The sequence below is a fragment of the Phaenicophaeus curvirostris genome, chromosome 1, assembly GCF_032191515.1.
Source record: "Phaenicophaeus curvirostris isolate KB17595 chromosome 1, BPBGC_Pcur_1.0, whole genome shotgun sequence".
Lineage (NCBI taxonomy): Eukaryota > Metazoa > Chordata > Aves > Cuculiformes > Cuculidae > Phaenicophaeus > Phaenicophaeus curvirostris.
In genome coordinates, this window is record NC_091392.1 from 6,644,572 (window position 1) to 6,659,815 (window position 15,244).

Sequence of the window (15,244 nt, forward strand, 5' to 3'; positions counted from 1 at the left end):
TCCCGTTTGATTAACTGCTTTATAATGAGCTTGGGACACAAATGTTTAGTAAGCACAGTTTGGTTTAAAAAATATGGCAGCTCTGTGTGTGTGTTTGTGCTCGTGCTCTTGAGTTTATGCCGTTTGTATGATGGAATGAGACTGAAATAGGTGCATTTTCTGTCTGGTTTTATATCGTACCAGTTAATGTTAGTGCCTCAGCTATTCACCTTGCTCTCTGCAGCACCGGCTTCATGTTAGAGGTGATGAATGCATTCTAGCTCCTTTGTTGTGAGAATTCACAGCATGGGTGTTAACTGGAGCCATCAGTAATATCACCTTAAGTTCACACCAGACTAAGTATGGTAGCGGCTGAGCAGCCTGTGGTAGGCTCTTACTTTGATCCTGCTGTGGGAGAATCACCTCTAGCAGAAAGACAACACCTCAAATTGCGGTAGTCCAATCCATTTAGACTCCTTTCACAGTCTGATAAGACAGCATGCACCACCAGACAGCGCAGCTCAGGTAAATGAGACAACTGTGTGACACGATTGTGGGATCATCACCTAATCTGAAAGTTAAGGTTGTATTTATTTCCATTCCCAAAATCATAGGATCGTAAAATGGCTTGAGTTGGAAGGAACCAAAGATAATTCCAACCCCCCTGGCATGGGCAGGGACATGTCCCACTAGATCAGGCTGCCCAAGGCCCATCCAACCTGGCCTTGAACACCTGCAGGGATGGGGCAGCCACAACTTCCCTGGGCAACCTGTGCCAGTGCCTCACCACCCTCATGGTGAAGAATTTCCTCCTAATGTCTGGTCTGAATCTTCCCCTCTCCAATTTATAGCCATCCCCCCTAGACCTACCACTACGTGCCTACTCCCTCCCCAGCTTTCTTGCGGGCACCCTCCAGGTACTGGAAGGTCGCTATAAGATCTCCTTGGAGCCTTCTCTTCTCTAGGCTGAACAACCGCAACTCTCTCAGCCTGTCCTCTGGACCCCTTCCAACAGTTCCGTATGGTTCTTATGTGGAGGATTCCAGAACAGGACACAATACTCCATGTGGAGTCTCACAAGAGCGGAATAGAAAGGCAGAATCACCTCCCTCGACCTGCTGGCTGTGCTTTGTTTGATGCAGCCCAGATACGGTTGGCCTTCTGGGGTGTGTGTGCTTTGCCAGCTCATGTCAAGCTTCTCATCAACTGGCACCCCTAAGTCCTTCTCCACAGGGTTGCTCTCAATCACAACATCCCCGATCCTGTATTGAAACCGAGGATTGCCCCAACTCAGGTGTAGGACCTTACACTCGGCCTTACTGAACCTCATAAGGTTCACACAGACCTGCTTCCCCAGCTTGTCCAGGTCCCTCTTGATGACATCCTGTCCTTCTGGTGTGACAGCTGCATCACTCATCTTGGTGTCATCTGCAAAAACCAATCTAATGTTGGTTTAAATTTGGGTTATGGGTTGGCTTTTTTTCCACACTAGAACAAGCTTTGTTGTTTTAGTGCAGCAGAGTTAATATGGGCAGTGCAGCCTTGCAGTTTCCATGAATTTGAATGGAAGTTTTACTTAACAGCTAGGAGTGTGTGTAATGTATCGAATCACTTTGGTCTCTGTGTATCTTATATTTAGTGAATGTGTTGTACTTGATGAAAGCACATATTATTGTCAAGTCTGTGCATGCTATTTCTAAATTACTAAGTTATTTGTACAAGATGTCCCCAGCCAAACAGTGAAATGATTATTGCTGAATCGGAACAGTGGTCTTCCTTAATTATACTATTGATTAGCTGCCAGTTGCCTAGTCCTTAGCAAGCAGAAATTAAAAATGTAGCTGGCATAAGAACCTGAAGTGCTGAACAAATGAAAATTGGATACATAATGCATCCAAATCCCTTGCAAGGGCTATTCAGTGGCAGGATAAATGCACTATATTTCTGCTTCCTTTATTAATACTCAGTATACTCCAGAAGTTTCTTGCCTCCCTATATAAGTAATAGCTGAAATGTTGTGTACCCCCCTTTTATTTTGTTTTATTTTCTGTTCAGTTGTATTAGTTTTAAAAACCACTTCACAGGTTGTAATATAGAAAAGGCTTTGCAAGGGCAGTTTAAAGATCTCTTTCTTATTCTAGTTTTGCCAGTAATGTGGGGCTTAAGGCAAACAACTTTCTTTGCCTCTCCCTTCCTCTTCCATTTCCTATCTGCTTATCTGCTATCGATCCATAAATTGTTCATGTTGGGGAAACTGCCCTTGTTGTAGTTCCCCACTGCAAATTCCAAGCAAATTCCAGGAAAGCTTGAGCTATACAATACTTTGATTAAAAAAACATTGAAAAATATGGCCTTAATGCAAATACACTGACCATGACTAGGTAAATTCTGACTGTTTTAAATGTTTGGATTCTTTCATGATGTTGGGACTTTGCTTGGTTGAAAAATTCAGAATAATGATTTAATTTTCCTTCTTATTAATTTTGTATAAATTAACAAAGACTTCAGAGTGATGCCCTTGTTAATGTAGTTGATATTGTTTCTGCTTTGAAGTAAGCGTTGCATTTTACTTTGCTGAGTACACAAAAAAATGTGGGTGGTGTGATCCTCCACTTTTCAGGTTTTAATGTAGGCTTTCAAAAACTTAGTGTTGTGGATATGTGATTAAAACGTCCCTTTTTAATTGAGATTTTTGTTAAGTGATTAAAACTCCTTTTTTTGAACAAAAATCCATTTAGAGCCCTATTGGGTATGTTGGTTTAGAACTTGCTCTTAGAATGTGCTGACTATATTTTGCTATGACATGACTGCTCGCCTTGAGACTAGTTATGCATTTGCAGTGGTTCTAAAGATAAGATAATGCCATTCCAAGTATAAAATAAGATGGTTGTTCTGTCATGCTCATTAATAAACCTTGGAAATTTTGTCAGACTTTTAAGATTGTTCCTGTTCTACAGGGCAGTACTGGAGGTCTTAAATACGCAGATGCTACTATTGGGATTTTGAATGCTAAGGTCTTCTTATATTTCCAGTTGTTTAATAATTACAGCTGTATTGGTGAAATAAGTCCTGTAAGTTCAGCCCTCTTGAAAAGCAACAGAATGCAGAGAACGTCCTTTTGCAGGAATTGCCATTTGGCTTGTTATAGAGGGACAGTTACAAGTCACATGTGGGAGTGGCTGCTTTCTGACAAGCATATTAATTGACTCTCAATACTTCATAGCTGATACTATGGTGCTCTTGCTTCCGAAAGTTCATTCCTGAAAACTTTTCCAGAAGCTGGTTAGACAGGTGCAGCAGACTCTCAAGTAGCCCCTCAACCCTTCCTCAGCCCAGGAAACAGAGTGAAGGGACCATTTATGCCACATTTGATAGGTAAGAAATACCTGTTAGGTTAACAGAGCAGGTGAAACAACTCCCAAAGAAAAATTCTCCCAAGAAAAAGTCTCCAAATGTATTAATGTGCTAGAGAGAAAGGCACACGAAGGGACGTAAACTAATTTAAAAAAACCAACCTTCATTTATTTTAACCGAGGACTCGGTTAAAGTTTTAAAGGCCTATTTCTGAGAACAATTGAGAAAGTTGCTCTTGAGTGAGGTTTAGTCCATCAGGCTCCTAAGCACATTGTTTAACATTAAAAGCTAGCAGATGTTTTGTTCCTTTTTTTTTTTTTCAAGCTAGCATTCTGACTATATTTTTGATACCAGACTTAATGCTTCTAAATATTGAATTATAAAGAAGTTACAACAGCCTATGTTGTCTTAATGGAACCTAGGAGGCAGTGTTGGCTCATAAAGATGTGACTTGGCACTCAGGATACCTTTTTGCAAGAATGGTAGATGTTGGTATAGGCTTTAGTATGCCCTATTTCAAGATAAACAGTTCCACAAGAGAGGATGTGGAAAATGAGAATTTTAGATTTATTTTTTTTTTCCTTTAGGTTTTACTCGCAACCGTGTTTTTCCTAGCAAGTTACAGTGTGGTAGAAGATCCACTTTTGAATGATGCATGGATTTCCTGTTTCTTTTAGTCCTTAAAGTTCCAGCAAAGTCCAGTATTCAAGAAATAAAAATGCAGTTCAACAGCTGTTTCTCCATGATTTTTTTTAATTCAGTTTTTAAAATAAACTATGATGTGATAGCAGGAGAATTTTCTGGTGAAGACTAACTTCTGTAAATATAATGAGAATTGTAATAGTTTATTAACCACAGAATAATCTCCGTGATTTGCAAATGAGTTCATGGCTTTCTCAGCAGGACAGGTACTAGAGGTCTTAAACAATCTTAAATTGCTTTTCTCTGCGTTGAAAACCGAACTGCGTAATGGCTTTGTTTAGCTTGTCCTGTTGTCAAGTATATGCGTTTGGAGATTAACGTAAAGCTGCTACATATAAAGAGACCTTGATCTTTCTCTTCTTGACATCTAAGTATGAAGCTGTGTTGATTGCAGCACAAGAGTTTAATTTCTTCACCCTCAGTAGTATACAAAATGGCAATTTTCAAACACTTCAGAAAAGAGAGCCCAGATACCTCTCAATTGTGGGCTTCTGAAGGCTTTCAGATTGTTCTTTCAAGAACCTCCAGTCCTGAATAGGGCGCAGGTGAAAGAAGCCCTGCTGAGCCTTCTGCCTCTCAGGATCAAAAAATCGTATGTCATAGACAAATTCAGCTGCGACTGAGTAATTAATGCTACAATAAGTTGGTTAAAAAAAGTAGCAACTACCTCAAGTTGCCCCAAATTTACCCTCGAAAAATGAGTGGGAGTAATGTCCATTTGTTGATTACAAGCTCATGATACTATTTAGAAAGAAAATGAGACTACAGAAACTTGGGTTTATTTTGTCTTTCATAGAATTATCCTGTTCCAACCCCTCCTGCCATAGGCAGGGACATCTCTCACTAGACCAGGCTGCCCAAGGCCCCATCCAACCTGGCCCTGAACACCTCCAGGGATGGGGCAGCCACAACTTCCCTGTCAACCTGTGCCAGTGCCTCACCACCCTCGTTGTGAAGAAATTCCTTCTTTCACTGCATTTTCCCATTTTTTCCTTATTTGTGCTGTGACGTTAGTGCTTAAGAAAATTAATGTTACTGTAACTTGCAGTGTTTTTGTTTATATTCATCATTTTGCCTGTTTGCTTGATCTGGCAGCAACACTCGAGTGAGTTGTGTGGCTTGTGATGTCACTCAAGGATTCCATTTCCTGATTTACAGGGGAAGGGGAAGTGTCTCTCCCCACATAGCTCTCACCCAAAATATTTGACGTTTGAGCAGGGGATAATTTTGATTGTTCATAGGGCTGGTTTTTGAGTGCTGGAAAAGACTGCATGGTATTGGAATGAAGTACGTTGCAGGTACCCCAATCTCAGATATGGAAGCCTGTGAGAGGTAATGCAGGTCCTAGTGTGCAAGGACTGTAAAAATCTCCATGTGCTGGACTTTATATATAAAGTTTGTGATTGTTTTGGGGAATGTGTGATATTTTCTTGAGCATAGTAGGCATGTGTGCTAGTAAGAGAGGAATTTTGAGTGTAGCAAAACTGTAAGCTCTCACAAGTTTTTCTGTTGCCTTGACAGATCTTAAATTGCAAGGAATATAAACTATAGTTGGAAAGCCTTTGTAAACAGATGACATCTTACAGATACATGTGATCTGTTTGATTACAGTACTTTAGGAAACCATGCCTGCATTACCCTTCTTTTCTGCATGTAGTAGATACTGAAGTCTAAACATGTGAGATTTATTTCTGCTGGCTGCACACTGAATGAACTCCTGCAATAGCTCTTCACTTCAAACCGACAGCTGGACAGCCACGTCTTACAAACACAATGCTTATATTAGAGATGTTAGACTTTTTGGACTGCTTCACTAAGTTCAGAGCCAAAGGGAGATGGTATAAATGTTGCCGTTTAAGACTATTGCTCAACAGTGACCCTTTACACAGTTCGTGCATCCAAGTAGTTTGTTGCCAATAAGGCATGGGAGTACACTTGGAAGGAAAATGCATGTTCTTTTGCTAATTCTCTTTGAAAGTCACAGGATTTATTGCAAATTTTGCTGTAAAAGTGACAAAAAGGTACTTTGAAGTTGCCATGGGTATAAGTGCCTCCATTCTTGATAGTTCCTGAAAGGTGGCTACTCACAAGCGACAAAACCTTGAATCTGCTTGCAGCTATGGAAATAGTTTTGTTTGTTCTCATTCTCAAGAGATTTGTAAGAGTATTTCTTAAGGCTCTTAATTTAGAAAGATGCCGTGCTGTGGAATCAGAAGTGCCGAGTGGCGCTGTTTTGCATCCCTTATTCATGGAAATAAGCTGCTGTAAGATGTGATGATGTGTCTCTGTTGTATGGTTTAGGAAGTTAAACATTAAAAATACTAGGGAAAACATGCTGCAATGAAACTAGATTAGATTGCTCAAGTTTATTTGCTGCTTGGAGAATCCAGTTATGACAACATAACAATAATGAGCAGCCTTGTTGCTTCAAACAAAAAACCCCTCAACAATGTATAAACACTTGCATTTTAGCCACATCCCTGTCCAAATTTAAGCGCTTCCAAACTGCTTTAGATGAGAAAAGATGATTTTTCTTTTTTACCTTTTTCCTTCCTGGTAATTTCCAAAAGGAGGTTTGTTATTGGCGTGTTGTATTTGCTTGGTTTGTATGTCTTGGTAATAATTTAACATTAGTTTTTGTCATTCAGAGTTTGGGTTTTTTTCTTACTGGCTAAAATCTTGTATATAAAAGCAGGTTTTGATGCCTGTGCCTTACTTTTCCAGATTTATTCACTGTACTGATGATTCCCCTGATCCTTCCTTGAACTACGAGGTAAGACTCTTTGCATGTTTTCTAGGTAGTTTAAATGAATTGCCCAGGGGCAGAGTGCCAGTTGTGCTTGAGTATGTGCCCATAAAATTTGTTTTGTTTGCTTTAATTTTGTTGCTTGGGCGGTGTGGGGAAACAAAGTGCTACAGGTCATAAGGAGTTCATTTAATAACAGATCAGAGATGAGCTAAAGTTCAGAGTTTTGAAGCTTCCTTGCTGTTTCCTCTCACGTCTGTCAGGTTTTGCCAGGAAGGATACGTTCAATAGCTGAAAGTCATGTATTCTTGAAAGTATGCTGCCTGTGAATATCACAACTGAGGTTACTAAGAGAGAAGCTGGCTGTAGTGGCTGGGAACATCCTGAACTGATCTGTCATATCTTGTTTCATATGCTCATTACGAGATTAAAATGTTAAGTTAGCAGTGTCGATGCTAACAGTGCTTTAAACTGTTCCTGTGGTGCTGCCGCTTTTACGATAGCATCTAGTCATGTCTCTAATAATAATTTTTATGTAAATATAGCATTTGTCATCGTCCTGTGGGCTTAAAGGGCTTTAGAAAAGTGAATGAATCCTGTTTCTTTTTTTAAAGCGCTACCATAATGTTTTTCAAAAATATAGGAAAGCTGAAACAGTTTCATGTTTACACTGTAGTTAGGAATGTCACCTTTTGATTACCGAGGTTTTTCTACTGCAGTGTTGGGAATTTCCAGTAGCAGTAATTGAGACCTTCAAAATGATGGGTCCATCTGAATACTTCAGCTTGAGAAATGCAGAAACTTGAGAAAGTGCAAGAGTTATGCTTTAATTACCAGACAGTCTGTCCTATTGACTATAATAGTTTAGTTACTATTTCTATCCCATGTCCTTATTTTAACTCATTTGCGCCTTCAAAGACGTCACAGAATTCTGCTTGGGTGTATACCAGAATAGAGGTTGATTTGGTTAAATTTAATTCTGCTCATCAGCTTTCTTGACTAGGGAGCAACTTTCTGCCAATTCTGTACAGATATGTTGTGTTGTACAGCAAGGCTTTAGTTTTCCATACTTCATCATTAACGTAACTTTGAAATTGTTTCATAAATAATTTCACAGTTAAATGCTGGACAAATTGGAAGAACATAAGATAATTAAGGTGAGAATGGGGCCTCAGGAGGTCTCCAGTCTGTCCTCATACTTGAAGCCATGTAAGCGATGAGATCAAATGGGGTTGCTTGGCATTTTATCAAATCTGATCTGAAGACCTCAGTGGATGGAGGCTGTGCAGCCTCTCTGAAAGAGCTGTTCCAATGCTTGACAGTCCTCACAGTGGAGAAGTTTCTTATGTCCAATCTGAACCTTTCTGCTTTAAAATAGTTTGGGCTAGATGGTCTTTAAAGTTGCCTTCCAATCAAAAGGAGTCTGTGGTTCTATGAAATTGATATTGAGTCTTAATTGCTTTGAAGTATTTTCTAAGATAATTACGTGAAGTACAGGTTAAGATTGTTTTGCTTTCTTGTATCAGGAGTAACTTTAGAGGTCATCTTATCATTACAACAACACTGTAAGTCTAGGAGGTATACACGCTGACAAAAGTTACCTGTTATTTTTTTGAAACAATACATTATAATTTTTTTTTCTCTATAGCTTGTTCTTCGCAAATGGTGTGAACTAATCCCTGGTGCAGAATTCAGATGCTTTGTCAAGGAAAACAAGCTTATAGGTGAGGATTTTCCTAAAGATAAAATTATTAGGTGAAGTTCTGAGGAATTTCTCTGATTTCTTGAGTCAGTACTATGTGTGGAGACAGTTCTTTAATGCACCTCATTTCTGGACTTAATGTTTTCTTCTTCATTTCTTGTTTAAAATGTGGCATTTTTTTCCACTGTATTTGAAAGCCTGGTGACATAGCATGCTCAGTATTACAGTGAGAATAGCCTTAATTCTAGTTGCTAATTCATAAGCTTCAACCAAAGACTCTTTTGTAGGTGATTCTTTCATGTTCAGGAGAAAACTGCATCATCTGAAACTTGCAGAATGAATACAGAAGCAGTTGGGTGTTATGCTGATAAAATGTGACCATGTGGAGGTTAGATGCAGAAAATTGAGGAGGTCAGAATGTGTCCACGGGTGTACAAGGTGGCTGAGTTCATATTATATTCAGTGTCACTTGGTCAGAAGACCTATGGATCTGTTACTCTGGTTCAAAATCAGAAATGTAAAATGTTTTTAGTGGCACTAAACAGTTGGGGTATCCACAGCATGCAAAGGGCTGGTGGGTGCATCAGGAGTTCGGTGACAGCTTCAGGGCAGGCACACTGTGCTGGAGCATGCGTTTCAGGCAGCTCTAGGGTAAACCTAACTGAATTATACTCTGCTGGATGTATTGACTGTTCTCTGCTGACTATAACAGAAGTTTAGACATCTAGTGCATGTACAGGTGCTTGAACTGAGGTATTTAATTTCAGGCTAAATACTGTTCTGAAGTTTCAATTAGTTTTCGGTGTGATCTGCCATGGTATATTTAAAGATGAACAGAAACATGAGTACCACAGGGCTCATGCATGTTTGTCTTAAAACTCTTTGTCATTCTGCCTAAACTCTTCTAACAAGAAAATGTTATAGCAGTGACGTAGAGAAGCTCTAATCTGGACTTTCCAGGAAGGAAGGTGATTATTTTGCTTTAAAATAAAACCAAGTTTGCTCATTTTATCTGTCTTATACCTTCATGTTCCCAGGCACCAAGATGCATATATGCAAATGGGCTGTTTGGGATTCCTTGTGATAAAATGGAAGTGGAGGCATATTAGCTATCTAGTCCTCATTGTTTCTCCTGGCTTCTTCTCAGCATTGTGACTTTGTGCTTATTTTGGATGTGCCTTTTTGTACCTGTTAAAAACTGTCAGCAGTTTGTCTGTCCGTCCTGTCCCACCTCTCTAAATGTTCTTTGTTTCCTGGTCTGGGTGTCCTATGGAGCTCCACGCAGATGTTCTGGGATGTGCTAATGCAGGTGCTGTCAACACAACATTCTCATAGCCCTTTTATTTGGCTGTTCCTTCTGGTGCTTCCATGCTCATCTTCCGTTCTCTATCCATTCATGCCAACTGCAAGTTTTATTGTGGTTCTCTGTAACAGGGTTTATCTTGCTAATAGCAGATATTCTCCGTTAAGGTGGTATTGCTTAATGGTTACTGACTGCCTTTTGAAGGGGGAAGAGCTGAATCCTCTTCTGTTATGTGCTGTTGGAACTCCACAGCTACTAGAGATACACATTGCTGTAATAATGTTGAGGTGCTGAGGGATATGGTTTAGTGTTTGATAGGAACGGTTGGACTCGATGATCCGGTGGGTCTCTTCCAACCTGGTTATTCTGTGATTCTGTGAATAACCTCTAAAACATTTGAATGTAAATTTATAGAATATACATAGCGATATTTACTATCAAATACCTCAGAGCATTTATATGCTGCCTAATTAAACACTCGGTATGTTTCATTACTATATTTTGGAACCTAGTAGATCTACCAGCAAGGGTTTTTGTAGCTGGCACTCCAGCTGCATTTCTGAAGACGGTTCCAAGATTTTTCACAATATGTTCTCATGCTTTTAAAATTAATAAGCCTGTCAGTCAAGCTAAGAATTAATATTGCACAGTGTGGTGAATGATTTTCCAGTTATAAATCTGCATCCCCTGAGATGCCACCATCTCTTGGTTTTTGTTTTAGACCCAAGCTAAGCTTTGCACTGGTATTTATTAATCATTCAAAGTTCCCTTGGCATCATGAGCTTTATAGGAACTTTTTAAAAGAGCACTTCTTTGGAGGTAGTCAACATTGTCTTACAGTAAAACTTAAATCTCTGTGTTTTGTGTATAGTTAAAACACCAAACTGCCGTCATTGATACATCTTTCTTTGGACAGTCTGGCTTTTTCTTCTGCTGAATAGCATCAGTAACTAATTCTGCATTGGTAGAGCAGGTCTTGATTTGATGTTTGTCTACAAGGGTGTTGCATTGGCTTACCATAAAATAGTTTGGGTTGGAAGGGACCTTAAAGATCATCTAGTTCCAACCCCCGTGCCATGGGCACACGTCCCACCAGATCAGGCTTCCTTTTGTCTAGTCTAAATCTGTCCCTCAATTATGCTGACATATACTTGTTTTTAATTAAAAGAGAGAACTTCTGTCACTTAAGATCATGCAAGTATATAGTCCTGTTGCTGACAGCTTAAATCATTGTCTGAAATTAAGAGTTTGTGGTGTAGCTGGAATTGTTTATTTATTGTCAGATATCCAAGACAGCTCTTGAAGGGGACATATAGAATAAATAAGGTACTAGAGTGTATGTGGTCTCCTTGATTTTAGGATTTAAGGTTTCACCTGTAATGCATTATCAAACAAGTGTGCTTTATTCCACGCTTAAAAAAATCTCTTGAATGAGAATCTTTGTGCTAAGCAAGGATCTATCATTTTTGCTAATGTGCAGGCCTGGCCCTCTACTTCTTTCACTTCATATTTCCAAATTCTGGTCTCTTCATCTGATGTGCAGAAACAGAAAAGGTTTTTTGACCAGAGAATCCAGGGGTAATAAAACTGAAAGGAGAAGACAGGAACTGGAAACTTAAATGCAGGCAAAGCTTCCTCCTGAAATTCCCTTTGTAATAGTCAAAGAGTGTACATCTAAAATGAAGTTCACAAAATGTAGGGCACAACTGTTCAAGGAAAAAAATCCTAATGGAAGCATTTTAAGTATTGGAGAATAAAGCCAAACAACAAGTAATTATTAATGGAAGAAACCTGGGAGAACACTGTCTTCTGAAATATAGATAACATGCACGTCACCGGTAACAGCATTTTGTTTTTTGCATGCCTAAAGCTCTTTATAATCAACTAAAATTATTGACAGGTATATCTCAGAGGGACTACACTCAATATTATGACCATATCTCTAAGCAACATGAGGAGATCTGCAGATCAGTACAGGAGTTTTTCGAGAAACACATACAATACAAATTCTTGGATGAAGACTGTAAGTATTTTACAGGTTTGATTAGCAAAGGGAGCGTGGGGGAGGGAAGGAGGATGTTTATGAAGGGTTTTTTATACTTATTGAACACATGGTTACAAAGACTAAAATCAGAAATGAAGGGTCTGCTTCTTTGAAGTTTTTTTTGCAGGATACTAGGAGGTTTGAAATTAAAAGGGCTTGCAGGGCAGGCTCCATAGAAATGAGATTTCTCCTCCTGTCCCCTTGCTGTTGCTGAGCCAGGCTTCTTTCTTCCACAGGGCACTGAGTTGCAATGTGCTAAATTCCAGTTTACTGCTGGCGCTCAGTGGAAAGGATACTTCTTGATAAATAATGGCAACATTTTAAGTCTGTGGATATGTATTTCTCTCTTCATAGCTATTACTTTCACAGGACTTGGTTCTTTTTAACTTGGGAGAGTTCATATTGCTTGTGGCTAGAGCTTGCAGAGCACTGTAGTTTTTGAATGACTATAAAACTGAGAACAAAAAAAACCTGGAGGGATAGGCTGGAGCTTTTCAGGAAAACACAGAGAATGGGTGAAAGATCCCTTCAGATGACATAATGACTCTATTTTTGAAGGCCTTTTCCACTTTATACTTGTTCTTAATTAAGAAAAATTCTAAATCTGAGAAGTGAGGTAGGTAATGCTTAACAAAAGATGGTTTATAAAGATGGTGTCAGGTTTTTGATGCTAAACTATTAATGTATTCCTTGAAGAAAGGATTTATAAACTTCTTTTCAAGAATTTGTAATAATTTCTCCTAGAATATTGATGCACAGCAGTTTAACTGCTGAAACTATTGACTAAAGACCACAATATTTGATGCACCTAAGCAGCCCAAGTAAATCATCTTGTTCTTTAAATGTGGAATCTTTTGCAGATCTTATTTGAAGTAGTTTCCTGACATGGTTTAGTGAGAATTGAACAGTGTTCTGTTGTGATGGAGGATTATGAGGGGTCAGAAATACAATGAAAAAGTTTAAATTGGGTCTAGCATGGGCCAAATCTTAGTTGAGTGAAATACATAAACAAAGAATTGTCTGGCAGTTATATTGTCTTCTATAAATCTTTGAATACTTGAGGTTTAGGTAAGTTTTGAACATGATTAATTATTTTTGCTCAGCCACCAGAGCAGTCAGATAGATGGGTCCTATCTGACTTGCTAAAAATGATACCTTCTAGTGCCAGTCTATCTTATATTAAAATTCTTAATAATTTGACTCTGCAGGGCTCTCTCATTTCAGTCTGGAGAAGTTCTCAGGGACCAGTCCTTGGAGAAGACTAGTAGTCTGGAAATTAGTACACTAAGTTAATAAGACCATAGCCCTCATGTTTTGAAGTAGGATTAGTCACATAGATTTGACAATCTGATTATTGTCTTTTAACGTTCAGCTGTTTTCCAAGTAATTTAATTTTAGCTGGTATGTAATCAACTGATAGATAAGAATTCAGGGCACTGTTTTTTGAACTCGATGCCCAGATTTAGGCTCTAAAGCTGCTGGCTGGTGAACTGAAAGGTCTAAGGTGTTATCTTATGTAAAGGACATAAAACTATGCCATCTGAGTTACCTTGTGGGAAAAGGAGGTTTCAGGGTGATCTTCTGAGATGAAGGTTTGTTAACTATTTGTTCTTACACACTAAAGGCTGGTTGGTGACTTCTTCTGCAGAGAAATGCCATGTTTAAAATGTTGTTTGGTTTTTTGTTTGGTTTTTTTTTTTACCACCCTTAATTCATTCCCCAGTTTGATCCACTGTCTGGTAGCATGTGTGTTGTTAACAATAAAAATCTGGGTTTGCTTGTTTGTTTGCTTTTGAAAGGAAAGGTACAGTAGCTTTTTTCGTGACTTCTTATTTTGTTGGGAATTTTGATGCTGCTTGCTCTGCTTTTTCCAGTTGGTCTGGTAGCATCTCCAGATGGAAGAGTTGAGTCAGAGCAGCTGAAGCATTGCAGAGTCAAGAGCAGTAGGGTAACAGATGGGGGAATGCTTTATAAATACTTCTAGATGATGTTAGAACCTTCTAAATACCTTTTGTAAGAGCCCACTGAGAACAGTGTTCCGAAGGTATCAGTACTGTAGAACTCAGCCTTGGCTTACCCTCCATTTTGAGCAGTTGCTCAAAAGTTTTACTAGAGTCTTACTTGACATTATGCTTCTGCTCTGAGATGGTCTCTAAAAAGAGGGAACATTTGAGATTTTCTTCTCATTTCAGTGTTTGTGAGTGTCCCAAACTAGTCACCAATGTGCAATTAGTCTTAATTGCTTTAACGGGCATGTAAATCCCACTAAATGCCGTTAGCCTCAGTGAATACCATAGGCTTGCTTTAAGGTGACAGGCGTCATTTCATAAAAAAAGATCAGATGCAAGTTTTCCATTAGTGGAATATTAATGAGAGTACATAGTATAGGCAACAAGTTTAGTTGAACAGCTGGAGGGGAACTCTAGGCTTGCTGTGCTTCTCTTTGCATTGGTGACTGACTTAGCCCTGATAGCTTGTTTCCATGAGAAAATATAGCACTTAATTCCGTAGTGACATTTAAATTGACGTAATTGAGCTTGTGCAAAAAGCCGCGTGGACTTTTGGGCTATATGGGCACAAACAGTTACGTGACTGACACTGTTGAGTTGTGGTTTGCCCTTAGCCGAGTCAGCTTCACGTGAAACATTAGACTGAGCTGCTGAGTAGGTTAACACGCCTGAATGTGATCAATCAATATCCCTGTTACTGACGGGCAGCTTCCTGAGTAGCCGCTCAAGTGTTCTTCAGTCATATCCTGAGTTTTGTTTATCCCATGTGTATTGGGAAATCTCTTAGCTGAAATATTCCTTGCCTTATTAGTGAAGGAAGTGACAGTACAGCATTTGTCTGAGGTTTTTCTAAATCTGTCTTTTCTTTTTAATTTCTTTCTGCTAATCTGGTACAACTTTTGCACGTAGTCATGCCTGAATGCTTTTCTGCTGATTTCAGTGGCTGAATACAAAGGCAAAGATTTGTTTAACCATACAGAGCAGAAACTAATAGAAAGATGCATGTACAGAGATCACGCTTAATTAAATCAAGGGGAGGGACAACAATGGAGCTTTGCTTCAATCACTGGGTAGCACAGGGCTTGTTTGAAAGAGCTGTTGATACTGAGTAGGTGTGCTGGGTTACATTAAACAGAGCCATTTCACTGCCACCTCCTCCTCAGCACACCCGCTGACCGCTTTGTTCCTACAGCCTGTTTGTCTTGTTATCTGCTGAAGCCCTAATCCCTGTCAAGCATGAACTCTGTCTTATTAAGTGTTTGTGCAACGTGTAGCATGGTGGAGTCTTGCTCCTTCCATGAAATTTCTCCCTTCCACTGTAAACCAAACAGCAGTACTGTCAGATAAGCAGCTCTCTGGGCTAAGACGTATCAAATGTTCTTGGTTGGGGAGAAAAATCAACAAA

The 15,244-nt window shown here is 39.2% G+C and overlaps 1 protein-coding gene across 1 annotated transcript in view; it reads left to right on the top strand.

The window, feature by feature from the left end:
* Positions 1-15,244, top strand: part of CDC123 (cell division cycle 123) — a 41,473-nt gene that overhangs the window by 13,194 nt on the left and 13,035 nt on the right. The window contains exons 7-9 of the mRNA XM_069871909.1: positions 6,760-6,808; positions 8,430-8,505; positions 11,687-11,809. Of these exons, the coding sequence (XP_069728010.1) occupies positions 6,760-6,808; positions 8,430-8,505; positions 11,687-11,809 (248 nt within the window). The remainder of the gene's footprint in view (positions 1-6,759; positions 6,809-8,429; positions 8,506-11,686; positions 11,810-15,244) is intronic.